Source organism: Microtus pennsylvanicus, chromosome 1, assembly GCF_037038515.1.
Source record: "Microtus pennsylvanicus isolate mMicPen1 chromosome 1, mMicPen1.hap1, whole genome shotgun sequence".
Classification (NCBI taxonomy): Eukaryota; Metazoa; Chordata; class Mammalia; order Rodentia; family Cricetidae; genus Microtus; species Microtus pennsylvanicus.
This window is the reverse complement of record NC_134579.1, coordinates 119559583-119576024: the sequence shown is the minus strand read 5'-3', so window position 1 is coordinate 119576024 and position 16442 is coordinate 119559583. Positions and strand designations below refer to the sequence as shown.

The window sequence follows — 16442 nt, the reverse complement described above, 5'->3', positions numbered from 1 at the left end:
ACATGGCGGCCGGCGGGGGCGGGGCCGGGAGCGCGCAGGGGATCGCAAGGCTGCGGGGGCGTCGGGTGGGCCGGCGGGACTGAGGGGAACGTGAGGCTGGGGGAACGCTGAGCGCAGGGGACGCGGGGCAGGGGGAACGCTGAGCGCAGGGGACGCGGGCAGGGGGAGTGCTGAGCGCAGGGGACCCTGAGCTGAGGGGACGCGGGGCTCGGGAAACGCTGAGTGGAGGGGACGCGAGGCTACGGGGAGGGGGGTAAGTAGGGCTGAGGGACGTGGAGCGGAGAGGACTCGGGGCAGGGGGAACACAGCGCAGGGGACGCGGGCAGGGGGAAGGTTGAGCTGAGGGGACGCAGGGCTAGGGAACCACCGGGTTAAGGGACTCGAGGCCGGGGGGGGGGGGCGTGAGGCCGGGAGGGAACGCAGGGACAGGGGACTGACGCAGAGCTGAAAGGAATGCGGCGGCGACGGGGGTGGGGGTAGGAGTGGGGGGAGCGTCGAGCTAAAGGGACCCGGGACTGTGGGAATGTTAGGCAGGCGGGAAGGCAGGGTGAAGGGACCCGGGACCGGGGGCTGGGGCAGGGCGGACGGATACGGGGGGTGTGTGTGTGGCGGGGGGACTGGTGCTAAAGGACCCCTGGCCAGGGCAAAGGCCTGAACGGCGGGGTTGGGAGGGTAGGGAGCAGGCGCGAACTTGACTGGCTGAGAGGAAAGTGGGATTAGGGGTAGTTGCTTTAGTCCCTGCAGTTAGCTGGCCTTGGGTTTTCTCGTTTGGGCTCTAATTGTTGTCCCAGGTAGTGCCCTGTCACCACCCCCACTCTCAGGGTCGCTCAAGTCCCTTTTCCTGTTCCCAGACTGGACTTTTCTCAAAGTTCAATCTCCCGATTTCCTTTCCATTTGAGTCACATGGTTCTTTTATTGTGGAGCCGGGGGAAGGAAAAATGGTGGGTTTAGAAGTTGCTCTAACAGGCTTTGTGAGTCCGAAACCTTGTCTGCCTTCTTCCTTTGTAAGCTTCTCTTTGACTTACCTTTTAGTCGGGGCACACTGTCATCTATGACCCATTTCTCCCCAGTCTCCTGGAATAACCCGCCGTTTACCAGTTGTCTGTTTGAGGACCACAACCACCACCGACACATCCATCCATCCTCCCTCTTGTTTTCTACTGCCTGTCCCTCTCATCCTTTTTTTCTTACCAGCCCCCCTTCCACCCTAAGGCATTTTTTCTTTGTCCCTGATGTCCTTCCCATCTCCTTAGATCCCAGTTCTACTCTTCAGACTCATTTCCACTACTCTTCCAGTTCTCTTTAACCTGCCTTGTTTCCTCCAGTTCTACCATTTCCTTTTCATTCTTGCGTGTGAGAATACACATCCTTGTGGAGGCCAAAGGTACCGTTCCCAGATGGTTATTTTATTATGTGTTTGTGTGGTGTTTTGCCTGCTTGTGTCTGCACATGCGTGCCTGGTGTCCAAGTAGACCAGAAGAGGACGTTGGATTCCCTGGAACTGATTGACACACATTATGAGCTCTGACGTGGGTACTGGGAATTGAACCCAGATCCTCTCAAAGAGCAGCCGGTTCTCAGTAAACTAAGCCATCTCTCCATTCAAATATCCATTTCTTGGTGTCTTTAGGTTCTCATTTTAATGTTTTTCTTGTCTTTATTTTGAGGTGCTGGAGACTGAACCTAGGACCTCCCCCATGTAAACATTCTGTCAGCAAGCCACACCCTTTCCTGTACTTAGTATTCACTGTGTACAAGTCATGGAAAGTCAAGTGGGAAGAATGACAAAAACGAAACAACCTTTCTTGGCTCTTTTCCAGGTCATTTTTGTTCTTCCTTGGTTTTCCTTTATTTTGTGTTTGTATGCAGCTAAGTGAGGGAATCCATGGTGTGCATGGGGACATCGGAGGACAACTTTTGGGACTAGGTTTTCTCTGTCAGGCTTGCAAATAAATGCCTTTATGGGTTGAGCCCTGATTGATTTTTTTTTTTTTTGAGACAAAGTCTCTTTCTGTAGCCCAAACTGGACACAAGCTCATAGCAAACCTGCCTCAGCTTCCCAAGTGCAGGGATTATGGGCACAACTAACCCCCAATCCTTTACTTGTCAGGTGTAAATCAAGATCACTGAAGTATCTGTTTAAAAAATAACTTTATTCCAAATCCTTTAAAATTCATGACCTTAAAACTGATTTTTTTTTTCAAATTTCCCCTATTGAATGGTAAGATCAACCACACAAAGCCACCTCCAGTTTGTTTTTTTTTTTCAGCTGGCAAGTCCTGTGTTGAGAGATTTGATTGGCACTTAGAGTACAAAGTTGTACCCACCAAGGATGACAGTCCCATGCTCCTACAACTGTGAGGAGTGGAGCCAATGCCAAAGCACAGGGCTGCAGAGCCCTCTCCATGTCTGCTGGGGTTGAGGGATCAGTGTGATTTCAGCAACCCTGAAGGGGTGTTCTTCCTGGTTCAAATGGATCTCCTGAGTTAACTGATACTTGCAGATACGTTTGTTTGTTTGTTTGTTTGTTTGTTAAGGTCAATGCACAAAATGGACTTCCCCATACAAAGTCTGTAACCCATTGTCCATATGCCTTGAGATCTGGGTATGGATTGTGTTAAGGAAGAAGGGGGTGAGGTCTCCAATTTTTCACAAATCCTTCAAACATGAAGCCCTTTAGTGCCTGGCTATTAATTGATTTGCCATTTTATAAATGTGCACACAGGCTGATAATAAAAGTGACAATGATAACTGGTCAGGGCTTCATAACAGCATTTGGCACCAAGCCCTTGAAGCTCCCATTTGCTGGTGGAAAACCCTCAAATATTTCCTACTGCCAGGTGTGTGCAGAAGAGGAAGCTGTGGGAAGCACCCGGGGAATCTGGCAAAACATTCACCATGTTCCCAGCTACAACTTCCCCTCTAGCTAGCGTCTCCTCTTTTAAAGTTGCCTCTGAGTCACAGAAACTCAGAAGTTCTATCATCAGACCACAAAGGAGAGGCCAGCTTCTAGGACTGAAGGCACCCTGAGTATCCCATCGTGAAATGACAGACTGGAGTGATCCAGTGCATGAGGTACCATGGATCATGAAGCAAGAGAACTGCACTTCTTCACCGCCATTCCCAAGGACTCAAATTCAGAGCCAGCTGAACTTCCCGGAGCTCAGACTGGCCACACAGGCAGTGGCTTCAGTTCAGAGCAGCCAGCCCCTCCTGCACCTTGCAGTATTTCTGCTAACCAGCTCCTCAGGACTCCTGGGTCCCGGAGTTACAAAGTCCTTAAAGCCCTAGACCTTGTCCTGTCTGGCAGGATGTGCACAAGTACAGAGTGCAAATTCCAAGTCAGATTTCTCATAGCTAGCACATACCTATTGCACCTTTAGAAGATCCCTGACTTCATAATATTTAGATGAAATTTTTAAAAAATCCCCAGAACTTAGCTGTCCCGAGCTAAACTCATCACCCACTATTTTCTTTTGAAATTTACTGTCTTCAATCAGCGCATCATCCTAGTAAGTAGGAAGAGAACATACATTCCCACTTCTGTGACACAGAAGGCTAGAAGGAACGGTGTGTGTCCCTCTCTAGGACAAAAAGAATAGCTGGGGTGGGCAGAGCTGGCCCCAACAGCAACTCTACTGAGCATCCTCCAAACACCTTTACACCCTATACTACTATCTCCTTCGTTCTCAGGAGCTTCAGAAGTGGTACTGTTTCATGGTTGTTCTAGATGGGGAAGCAACAAGAAAGAAGCCTCATTGTGTGACCCCCTTTGTCTAATTCAGCTGCCTCCTCTCTGGAAAGGGCCTGGCTCCTCACCTCAAGAGTGACTTTAAAAAAAAAAGCCCCACCACCACATTCCCCTTTGTATTGGGCAAGCTGGTTGCACACCCTGAATAGTGGCATGGCGCACAGACACCAAGTGAGTGCCCCCCATCAGTGTCTGTCCCAGTGAATTAACATGGGTAGAGCTGGGTGTCACAGCAAAGGGGCACCTTAGACACCACTGTAGCTTTGCCCTTCATGAGCTGCTCCTTCCAAGTGCCTTTCACATCACATGAAGTCAGTGGGAGAAGATGGGAGGAGAGATGACAGCCTATGCTGGGAAAGCCCAGCGGTCATAATGCAAGCTCCCAGGCGGCAGGGAGAGGGCAGTCAAGACGGAATGAACTTGCACGACCCATTAACAGTGAACTATCTTCATCAAACGGGCTTGTCTTCCTCCTGAACAGTGTCACTTAGCTCTTCATCACCGTCATCTGTTCAGGGGCAAAAGAGATGGAACCAAATATCTCAACATCAAGGGGGGTTTTACCATCTGTCTCCTGTCATGTTGGTGACTTGTGAGCCACAGAATTGGATTTTATGGAGGAGGTAGGGTACATAACAATCTCCTTTGTTCTAGTTTGTGTTGTTGGAGACAGGGTCTCATGTAGCCCAGACTGGTCCCAAACTCACTATGTAGCCAAGGATAATTCAATTTTTGATCCTCCTGCCTCTGTTTCCCAAGTGCTGGCCAGCACAACCACACCTGTTCTCTGAATTCAGAACCTAGACAAAGCCCGATGCTTGTCACTCAACAAGCTCCTGCCTCAAGCACAAATGACCTCTCTCCTCAACTGCCCTGGGAGATCTGCCTCAGGGCCACTTCTTCCACACAGGGCCCCCAACCAAACTACCCCTCCCAGCTCTGGTCTTCTTTCAAGGTCTTGAGATTTCTGTTTGTTTTTCAGGGTCTCTCTAAACTCACAGAGATCCGCCAGCCTCTGACTCCCCAGTACTGGGACTAAAGGTGTGAGCCACCACCGCCTGCTGGTCTCAGGATTTTTAAATGTACCAACCAACCATCAGAACTTGAGCACAGCACTCCGTGGTCTTTCTCTCAGAACTAGGTAAATTTTACTTCCATTTTAATTCCTCCCCCACCCCGATTTTTATGCATTTAGCCTGCTGGTCTTAGCTAGCTACCCACTCACGGATAATACAGGGCTTTCTTTCCTATTCAACAATCCCCATACTGTGTCTTCCCCCACGTACTTTGTTGGATGTTTCTTCTCTGTGCTGGTAGTTAATACATGTTGATAATCTTACACTAAATGCTCGGGACCAGAAGTGATATGGACTTCACATTGTGGGTAATTTGCATGTATAGAATGAGAATCCATGGGATGGGGGCCCAAGTCTAAACATGAACTCTGATTATTTTATAGTTTCCTTAAATAGGTCATTTGTAGGTAATTGCAAAAAATTTTATGGGTTATTTAGTGGGGGTGGGTGGAAGTCAGTCAGAGGACAACTCTGAGGGGTGAATCCACTCTTTGTACTAGAGGCTGAACTCAGGTCGCCGAGGCCTGGCAGCAAGAACATTTACCCGTTTAGCCATCTTGCCAGCCTCATTTTATACAACATTTAAAATAATCTCAGGCATGAGATAAAGCTCAACTACGCTGACACATCAGGCTGTGACATGCTTTGTTTTGGGGATGGAGTACTCAACCTAGCATGGAGTTTCAGGTTCTAGACTAAACCTGAGCTAGCTCACTTCCTGCTCCTCAGAGACACCTCCCAGGAAGCTGATGCCACGGGTCTGAGCATCTAGAAGGCAGGCAAGCTTACCGTGCAGCTCCTGGAGTCCGTTCCCCATGCGGTCTAAGTTCCCATTGACCAGTGCAGTCACTCTGTGGATGTGTCCATGCTTGTACGTCTTTTTCGGCAACTCCTCGCTCTCATTTGTCTCCTGCTCTTCCTCCCCAATGTCTTCCCTGTCCTCCTCCTCCTCCTCCTCCTCCTCGTCTTCCCCTTCGGAATCCACCAAAACCATGACGTCACCCATGTCCTGCCCCCTAATTTCCAAAGGAGAAAAAAATAATCAGGATGTCATCTATCTCAACTCAAGCCCCAGACACCACCAGACTCCTTGCAGTCCTCTTCACGCAGTCAGCATGGCTTGGTCATGAGAGTGAGGTTGTAACTTCAGGAAGAGATGCAGCCACAGTTGGTGAAAGATTGTGGCCATATCTTTTGTAAGGTATTTGTTTATATGCTGTCCTGGGCATCTGGCACTGTGTTTCTCAACACTGGGGGTGTAGCAATGCTGCATTCTGAGCTGGGAGTGTAGCTCAGTAGCTGGAGTGCTTGCCTAGTATGTATGCATTGTGGGGTATGCCCACAGTTCCAGCACTTGGGAGGTGGGCACATGAGGATCCAAAGTTCAAAGTCATCTTTGGTCACCATAGTGAATTTGAAGCCAGCCCAGGATACCTAGGAACCTTCTCTAAAGAAAAAAAAAAAAAGGAAAATAAAAACAAAGCTGGTTCTGTCCTAAAATGCCCTTATTTCTGTCTCACTCTTGAAGATCTCTCCTGATCGTCTGGTTGGGTCTTCTACTCTCTACCTGCATCTGAGTTCTATGCCCAACAACTTGGTGTGGGACTGCGCTTGGCTCACTGTGCCGCAGCCTGCCTCACCCACCTACACGCTTCTTACAGAGGGAAGGTATACTTTAGCTACCCACGACAACCACCACTGCACCCACAATTCACCCTCCTCACACCCTCGGTGAGATGCATGGAGGGGACAAAGGCTCAGAGGATCAGGAATATTCCATACAGAAACTGGGAACAGCAACTGGGGCCCGGGGTCACGGTTCCAGTAACTTTCCACAATGCCACACTGGTATCGCCTTGTGAAAAAGCCTGGGAATGATAAATTTGCTGGGACAGTGGCCCTCAACAACAGAGTGGCAAAGTGAATGGTTTCCCATGAAAGATGGTTCTGGAACAATGAGACTCCATTGTGAGAAATATGAAAAAAAAAAAAAGACCTACTTTCTACAGATCATAAAGAAGAATTTTTTCTACTGCCCAGCATCACCTTGGGAAGTAAAATATACAAATTCTATTTGTTTACTTTTCCCTCTCGTGTGACGGTGGGGACTTCTGGGCATGTTGAAACTTGTCTTCTAACACATTCCATGAGCTTAAGACTTGGTCTTCCTTTTGCTCTTTTTAGAAAATGAAATAAAGCAAATGCCTGGGTAACCTGGCTCATGGGTACACACATGTTTCATCATGCCCAACCCATAGGTTGCCACTGTAATGGAGCACAGGACTCTGGAATCCATCAGACCCAGGTCAGAGGGCAGACCCTACCATCTGCTTCCTGGATTCACTGGCAGATCCTAATCACTCCATTGGGTCTCTCCACCTTCTCATCAGTAAAACAGACACATGTACACACCCACCTCAGGATGTCACCAAGATGGGGAGTTTCCCACAATGCCTAGGGAAGCCCAAGGTCAGGGACATGGTTGGTCCTATCAGAGTAACTATTATTGTTCTTATGAAAGCAGCAGTGATAAGAAATGATGGCAGTGGGCTTTGGATTAGAGCCCTAAGAACACTCACCTGAAAGTGCTCCCTGCTGAAGAGAGAAAAGAAACAAAATTAAGCATCATGTGCATCATTTAAGTCTCATCAGAGCTGTCAATCAAACCAGCAATGGCTGAGGAGATGACTCAATAGTATGAGGACCTGAGGTCAAATTCAGATGCATGGTTGTATGTACCCAGAACCCCAACACTAGGTGGGGAGAGAAAGGTGGAGCCTAAGAGCTTGCTGGTCAGACAGCCTAGCCAAAGGGAAGAGAGCATCCAGTACATGGAGACCCTGTCCCAAGCCAGTGAGGCAGAGTGATAGAGGAGGTTGTAAGCCTTGCAGCTCTGATGGAAAGGGATCCCGGCAGTTGGGAGCCAAGGAATACTAAGGGCTACAGCTTGGATGGAAATGTATTCTGGCAGCCGGGGCCAGGAAATACTGAGTGTTACAGCTGGGATGGGAGAGCACTCTGGCAGTCAGGAGCCAGGGAATAGCACCGGTCACAGAGAGCAACAGCTCACAGCTCTGCTCTAAGGAAGGTTTCCCCAATGTAACAGCTCTGCTGAAATTGTTACAGTTCAGCTTGGGGCCGGGAAGTGTAACAACTCCACTCTGCTAGGGGAAAGTTTCCCCAGTGAAAGTGTTACTGCCCCCCTCAGCTGTCTCTGCTCCCACCAAAGAAGGTCTTCACCCAAACTTCATTCAAGAGATTTCTTGGGAGGGAAGAATCCAGGAGAGTGGCTGCCTCTACCAGGGTGGAAAAAGAGCAGCAGCAAACTGAACAGGCACAGGGCTTATACAGGGCTTCTTAGGGGCAGAGTTTTTCCAGGGAGAACATTTGCAGGGTGGGAATTGGTTACATCCGAGTAGCTTGGTTTCAGGGCCAATCTCTGTTTCTTTTTCTGGTCTTTTTTTAGCTTTTTGGCTCTGGTTTTGAGGCCAGGGCATATTTCTTTCACTGACTCTGACTCTAGGGCCAAAGTGTGTTTCTTTGGCCCAGGTTTCAGGGTCATGGTGTATTTCTTTGGTTCTGGGTCTGGGGCTAAAGAATTTCTTTGGCTGGCTCTGTTTTCAGAGCCAGGGTGGGCTTCTTTGGCTGGCCCTTTTACCCTACAGAAGCCACCCCAGGGTCTGCTGACTTCTACATAGACACACGTGGGTGCTTACACCCACACATTCCTGTGCATACAACATATACACAGAGAAAATAATAAATATATAATTAAAGATTTTTTTAAAAAAACTAACACTGATAAAAGATGAACAAGTGAGAAACATTCTGAATGTGTGGGGATGATACTTAGGGACCTCATTATTATACACATTGCTACAATGAAGCACTATAGGCTAAGGCAATAAATGGAAGCTGGGCATGGAGTTTTCTTCCTACACACAGCTTTTTAAATTATTATTTATTTTTATGGATATGAGTGTTTGCCTGCATATATGTCTGTGTACCACATACATGCCTGGTATCCAAGGAGACCAAAAGAGGGCACTGGATCCCCTGAAACTGAAGCATCAGACAACTGTGACCTGCCATGTGGTTGCTGGGAATTGAACCTGGGTCCTCTGGAAGAGCAGGCAGTTCTCCTAACTGCTGAGCCATCTCTCCAGCCCACCCACAGCTTTTTTTTGAAGTCTGAAAGAGAAGCAGGGGGACCAAGGGGCTCTTACCTTTCCAGCAGAACACAGGACTATAATACAGCATAAGCCCTGCAACAATAGCCAGTCCCAGCAGGAGGAGGCTCACCACCGTCGCCACGATGCCCCCGACATTCAGAGGTTCTGTAAAGAGATCACACCTCAAGCTCTTTCATTTGGTCATACAAAACCTCCCCTCTTCAGCCCCAATCTGCTTCTTGGCCTGTCTTGGTTCATGTCCCTGTGACCACTCCAAAACCAGCCTCAGGCGGAGATACTTTCAGAAGTCAAGAAGCAGCGGCATGAAAGAGGACTGCAAAGTTAAGGGGCGCTGTGTGGGGCAGACGTCGGGACTGTCGCCAAGGCCACAGCAAGTGAGGGTGGGAGTTAGAGCTGTGGCAAACAGGCTCCATCAGTGGGATGACCTTGAACCTCCACCTCCCGAATGCTGGGATTTCAGGCAGGTGCCACCACACCCAGTTTACAGGGTGAAGGAGATGGGACCCTGGGCTTTTGTGTCTTCATATATAAAAATTGTTAATAATGACTTCTAGGACTTGCCCTGCCCCCACAGGGAGTTCCATATACATTATAAATAGAACTATGAATTCACTTTCCTGTTACAATTCACTATACACATGGGTGAGTGTACACATATGTGCATGCATAGTTATATATGCATGCTCTCACACACATCTTCAGTGAGAGACAGGAGCAAATTGTTCTGTGTCCTAGGCATACGTCAGTGCTTCCGGGATCGGATGCTAATTTTCTCAGCCACCTTGTCAAGCCATAGGCAAATGGATATGGCGTCTTCAATTGGCCATGGCCTACGTGAAGGGAGGCCCCGAGGCCTCCCCCCTCAGTGGTGTCAGGTGCTCTGAGGCTCTTAAGTTTTCAGGGCCACCCTCGGCACCTACCTTTCACACTCAGCCAGATGTCTACAGCCCTCACCCCCACAAGGTTCTCGGCCCGGCAGAAGTAGAAGCCCTCATCCAGGTCCTGGGAGCAGTTGTAGATGGTGAGGGACGAGCCCTGGCCATGCTGGGTAATGTGATAGTGATCGCTGGGCTGGATGGCCCCCTTGGGCTGTGTGAGGTTCCTCAGCCACTGGATCTTGGCAGATGGGTTGGCGCCTGTCACTTGGCAGGTGAGCGTCACGTTGCCCCCCATGAAGCAAGTTTTCATAGGCTGAGAAACAAGTGAGGGGCTCGCTGGGGGTGGGAAGAGGGTAAACAGAGGCAAATGTTTCAGGAGATTCAAGCCATGGCCTATTTTACCCACCGAAACAACCAATGCTCCTAATTCCCACATCTTGCCTGGTCCTCTGGATAAAGCCTGCCTCCTATTGGGTACTTACTGTGTACAAAGAGCCCAACTCAGTCTCAAAAGAGTCTCAAGATTATTCCCATTTTGTAGAGAAGAAAAGTAAGGCACGAAGAAAGCCAAGAGACGTCTAATAGTTTAACAGTGGAAGGCAACCTTGGCGGGTGGGAGCCAGGGGGTATCACAACGTCACACCATGCAACAGAGCTCACGTGAAAGAAAGGCAGGGAGAAGCAGAGGCGGCCTCTGGGTGAGAGCAGAGACGGGCAAGAAGGGCTTGCCTTATTTTGTTTGTTTTGGTTTTTTTTTGAGACAGGGTTTCCCAGTAGCTATGGAGCCTGTCGTGAAGCTCACTCTGTAGACCAGGTTGTTCTCGAACTCAGAGATCCTTTTGCGCTGGGATTAAAGGCGTGCACCACTACCGCCTGAGTGCTAACACAGCCTGCTCAGTCACACAAGTTAAATGAGAGGACACAGGGTGACCACTGTCCCACTTTTCCTAGGACTCGGAAGACTGCTGGGTTGTGAGGTTTTCCAGGCAACACCAAATCAGCTCTGGTGAACCCAAACAGGCTGACGACCAGGGACCCCGAGACCCAAGCTCTATGACAGAGCTAAAAGTCAGGGCGCTAACAGAGCTGGCTCCTTTTGGATGCTTCAGTGAGCCCAACCTTCTTTCACTGCAGGTGGTTCTGTGAGGTTTTGTTTTTTGAAACAGGGTTCATGTAGCTCAGGGTGTTCCTTGAAACTTGCTATGTAACTGAGGCTGGCTTTGAACGCCTACTCCTTGCCTTTACCCTCCCCTTAGTGTAAGGATTATGAGCATGTTACCACACCCAGATTCCCTCTTCTGTTTGGAGTGTGAACTTTTATTTTTAATTATGTGTATGTGGTATGTGCATGGTTGGGGCGGGGGAGGGGGTAGTGGGGGATATGTGCTTATATACGAGTGCTATCAAAGGCCAGAGGCATCAGATTCCTCTGGAATTTTAAGTCACCTGACAAATGGGCTGGGATCTGGAACCTTACAAAGGGTTTGGATCCTCTATGAGCAGAAAGCACTCTTAACCACTGAGCCATCTTTCTTTCCCTCCATCTTTCCCTCCTTCCCTCTTTCCCTCCCTCCCTTCCTTTTTTGGTTTGTTTTGTTTGAGACAGGGTCTCACTATGTAGCCCCTGGCTAGCCTGGAATTTACTATGTAGAACAGGCTGGCCTGGAACTCGTATATCTACTTGCCTCTGCCTCCCAAGTGGTTGGCTTTAAAGGCATATGCTACCATGTCCCGCTCAGGAGGCAGAGGCAGGTGGATCTCTGAGTTCAAGGCCAGCCTGGTCTACAGAGCAGTTCCAGGACAGCCAGAGCTACACAGAGAAACCCTGTCTCAAAAAACCAAAGAGTTTATCTGAGAGGATGCAATGGACTAGGAGAGGGGGGAAAGATTACAAAAGATTGGGGCGCATGGAGATCACCAGTGAAACGGATGTGGGGGCCTTCACCTGATGGGTGGGCAAGGGTGGTCCTTCACCCCAAGTATAAACTACCTTCTTCAACAAATGGACCTGCAGCAGACAATGGCGGCTCTTGTCTGTGGTCCCACTGTTTTGGAGGTTGAGGCTGGGAGGCACTTGAGCCCAGGAACTCAGAACCAACCTGATAATATAGCAAGCCCCTCTTTTTTGGGGGGAAGAAAGTGCAGCGGGTGCTGGGCACAGAATCCATGGCCTCACTCAGACTAAGCAAGGGCTGTTCTACCCTTAGCCTTGGTTTCCTTTTAAGCTCTCAAGAGACAGGGTTTGGGGCTGGGACAGGGGTGGGGGTGTCAGTGGAAGGACCTCTGTGTGGGAGAGCTGGGGTTTCATCTACTGGACAAAACCAAAAGAGAACAGGGAGCCTGATGATTCTCCCCACTCCCCTTGAGCATGGGCTTCAGGAATGTTGCTAAGAGATAGAATGTTCCAGAAGACAGACCAAGCAACTCCAAAGGCTAGGTCCTACGAAGAAAGGGTCACTCCTGCCCGGCTTAGCCCCTCTTCTATCACTGGGTCTCTCAGCAAAGTGGGTGGTGGACACACTGAGACACATGCTGGAGCCCCACAGAGGGGGGGGGTGGACACTGAGACACATGCTGGAGCCCCACAGAGGGGTGGACACTGAGACACATGCTGGAGCCCCACAGAGGGGGGTAAACACTGAGACACATGCTGGAGCCCCACAGAGGGGTGGACACTGAGACACATGCTGGAGCCCCACAGAGGGGTGGACACTGAGACACATGCTGGAGCCCCACAGAGGGGGGTAAACACTGAGACACATGCTGGAGCCCCACAGGGGGGGGGTGGACACTGAGACACATGCTGGAGCCCCACAGAGGGGGGGGGTGGACACTGAGACACATGCTGGAGCCCCACAGAGGGGGGGGGTGGACACTGAGACACATGCTGGAGCCCCACAGAGGGGGGGGTGGACACACTGAGACACATGCTGGAGCCCCACAGAGGGGGGTGGACACTGAGACACATGCTGGAGCCCCACAGAGGGGGGTGGACACTGAGACACATGCTGGAGCCCCACAGAGGGGGGTGGACACTGAGACACATGCTGGAGCCCCACAGAGGGTTGGACACTGAGACACATGCTGGAGCCCCACAGAGGGGGGTGGACACTGAGACACATGCTGGAGCCCCACAGAGGGGTGGACACACTGAGACACATGCTGGAGCCCCACAGAGGGGGGGGTGGACACTGAGACACATGCTGGAGCCCCACAGAGGGGGGTGGACACTGAGACACATGCTGGAGCCCCACAGAGGGGGGTGGACACTGAGACACATGCTGGAGCCCCACAGAGGGGGGTGGACACTGAGACACATGCTGGAGCCCCACAGAGGGGTGGACACTGAGACACATGCTGGAGCCCCACAGAGGGTTGGACACTGAGACACATGCTGGAGCCCCACAGAGGGGGGTGGACACTGAGACACATGCTGGAGCCCCACAGAGGGGTGGACACACTGAGACACATGCTGGAGCCCCACAGAGGGGGGGGTGGACACTGAGACACATGCTGGAGCCCCACAGAGGGGGGTGGACACTGAGACACATGCTGGAGCCCCACAGAGGGTTGGACACTGAGACACATGCTGGAGCCCCACAGAGGGGGGTGGACACTGAGACACATGCTGGAGCCCCACAGAGGGGTGGACACACTGAGACACATGCTGGAGCCCCACAGAGGGGGGGGTGGACACTGAGACACATGCTGGAGCCCCACAGAGGGGGGTGGACACTGAGACACATGCTGGAGCCCCACAGAGGGGGGTGGACACTGAGACACATGCTGGAGCCCCACAGAGGGGGGTGGACACTGAGACACATGCTGGAGCCCCACAGAGGGGTGGACACTGAGACACATGCTGGAGCCCCACAGAGGGTTGGACACTGAGACACATGCTGGAGCCCCACAGAGGGGGGTGGACACTGAGACACATGCTGGAGCCCCACAGAGGGGTGGACACTGAGACACATGCTGGAGCCCCACAGAGGGTTGGACACTGAGACACATGCTGGAGCCCCACAGAGGGGTGGACACTGAGACACATGCTGGAGCCCCACAGAGGGTTGGACACTGAGACACATGCTGGAGCCCCACAGAGGGGGGTGGTCCCATGTGGGGAGGAGACAGCTCGCCCTGTATGCGAAATTGGCTCCTGTGGAGTGTATCTTCTCATCCATTCAGCACCCTGACTTCTGAGTCTTCTGGCTGAGACCCCGCCCCAGCACATTCTTGAGAAGAGAACTGCACCCTACCAGACTTCCTCAGGCAACAAATGGTATTGTCTAAGCCGAGTATGGGGGCCAGGAGCCTCGGTTACATAATAAAGAAGATAAACAGAGGCACCCCATCCATCCGTGCACTGTGCCGTACCAAGAGACTAGAAAGGAGAGCACAAGAACAGTTTCAGTGAGGAAGAACCTAAGCCAGGCATGGTTAAACTCCAATGGGAACAGCCACGAGGCACAAGGAGAGGTGGGGGAGGGGTCTGGGCACTCCAACACTGAGACTCTCACAGGACTTCCATCAAAGGACTCTTTGAGAAGAAAGGCAGGCAGGTGAACCCCAACCCCGGGACAAAGCGAGCCAGACTCACAGATCTGTACCACACAGCTGGCTTCCGACGCTGGTCCCACTATGTGGCTCCCAACGCATTTGAACTTCTTGCCCTCAGACAGCTGGGATGGGCTCAGTGTCTGCAGCTTTGAATCTCCCACGACCACCCCTCCCGGTTCTTCCGTCCACAGGAAGGTCGGATCAGGGTAGCCCCCATCCCAATTACAGGTGAGTTCCAGGGTAGCCGATTCTGAAGACACCTCCACTGAGCACTGAGGAGCTGACGGAGGGGGCCCTGCAAAAGAGCAGAGGAGGAGAGTGCTTCATCTCAGACAGAGTCAGATGGCAAGGCAGCGGGTGCAGGTGGTGTGTGTGTGTGTGTGTGTGTGTGCAAGAACACCGACGGAGGGGGCCCTGCAAAAGAGCAGAGAAGGCAGAGAAACATGCTTCATCTCATATGGCACTGCAGTGGGTGCATGTGAGTGTGTGTGCACGCGTGTTACAGAACCAGGGTCTCAGAGAGCCATCAAAGCCAGCTAGTCTATCTTCAGAGAGCACCTTCTGGGCTGAAGGGTGTAGCTCAAATAGTACAATGCATAGCACACTACGGTTCGATCCTCAACACAAAACAGTCATGGTGGTATTTGTCTGTAATACTAACACTTGGGAGACACACACAGGTATACGTGCAAGCAAAACACCAATAAAAAATTAAAAACGAACAAAAATTTTGGATTTTTTAAGTTCATTTTATGTGCATTAATGTTTTGCCATGAGTTTTGGGTTCCCTGGAACTGGAGTTACAGACAGTTGTGAGCTGCCATGTGGTTGCTGGGAACCGAACCTGGGTCCTCTGGAAGAGCAGTCAGTACTCCTAACTGCTGAGCCATCTCTGCAGCCCAGAACTTTGGATCTTCTATGAGTGGGTGGAAATAGTGCACCCACCTATAGGAAAAATTACTGGGAACAAACATAGCGATGCTCAGAGCTACCGTACCTGTGTGAAGTTGTAAGCACACACATATAAAGATTTACATTACTTATGTGTGTCAGTGTGCTCCTCAGAAATCCTCCTGCCTCCTCTGCCTTCCTCACGTGTCAGGTGCCAGGTTTGTTACGTCTGATGCTGGCACCCAAACTCTGACCCTCATGATGATGGAGCAAGCATGCTTGATCACCAAGCCATCGTCACTGCAGCCTGAAAGACACAGTTTCTACATTACTAATAACCACTCGTGAGAAAGCACACAGCCAGTGGGGTGTAGCGAGATACACTTTGGATTCTTGCTGTTGGTAACAAGAGTGGGCTGGGACACCCACAGGGTTTACAGAAAGATGGATGGACAGATGGGACACATGATAAGTAAGTTGTGGTATTTTCATACATTGGATCATGATTCAACCATGAAAAGTGAGTTCAAGACCAGCTTGGCCTATGAGCAAGAATGAAGCATGGATGCTGCATGATGCAGTGTAGATGAACACGCTACACGAAGGGACAGAAACCAGACAGAAGGCTACGCTGTGAAAACCTACTCATAAAAATATAGGGCTGGAGACAATGCCTTGGTGTTTATGAGCACTGGCTTCTCTGGAGGATCCAGGTTCAATTCCCAGCACCCACATACATAGCAGCTCACAACTGTCCGTAACTCCAGTTCCAACACCCTCACGTAGACATACATACACAGACAAACAAAACACCAATGCACATAAAAAAAATAAATTAAAAAAAAAGAATATTCAGAATTTGAACTGGCAAGAGACTCAATGACTAGCCTGCCATGCCTGACACCCAGAATCAGATCTCTGGGACCCACGTGGTAGAAGGAAAGAAAATGACTCCTGCAGGTTATTCTCTAACCCTGACGTGTGTGGTAGCATGTGCACACACATAAACATATATTAACAAATAATGAGCCAGTCCTGGTAGTGCAAACACTTGATCCTAGCATTCAACAGCAGAAACAAGTGGATCTCTGTGAAC

General features: G+C 50.6%; 1 protein-coding gene across 2 annotated transcripts in view; it reads right to left on the bottom strand.

Moving 5' to 3' along the window:
* Window positions 1-2134: 2134 nt before the first annotated feature.
* The window catches only part of Vsig10 (V-set and immunoglobulin domain containing 10), a 31171-nt gene continuing 16863 nt past the window's right edge, over window positions 2135-16442 (bottom strand). The window contains exons 4-9 of one of the 2 annotated variants that reach the window (XM_075981876.1): window positions 14496-14750; window positions 9941-10234; window positions 9054-9164; window positions 7407-7422; window positions 5617-5843; window positions 2135-4259 (exon numbers count right to left, since the gene is read on the bottom strand). In XM_075981876.1, coding sequence (XP_075837991.1) covers window positions 4204-4259; window positions 5617-5843; window positions 7407-7422; window positions 9054-9164; window positions 9941-10234; window positions 14496-14750 — 959 coding nt within the window. In that variant the 3' untranslated portion in view covers window positions 2135-4203. The remainder of the gene's footprint in view (window positions 4260-5616; window positions 5844-7406; window positions 7423-9053; window positions 9165-9940; window positions 10235-14495; window positions 14751-16442) is intronic. The other variant, XR_012911502.1, reaches the window with a different exon arrangement.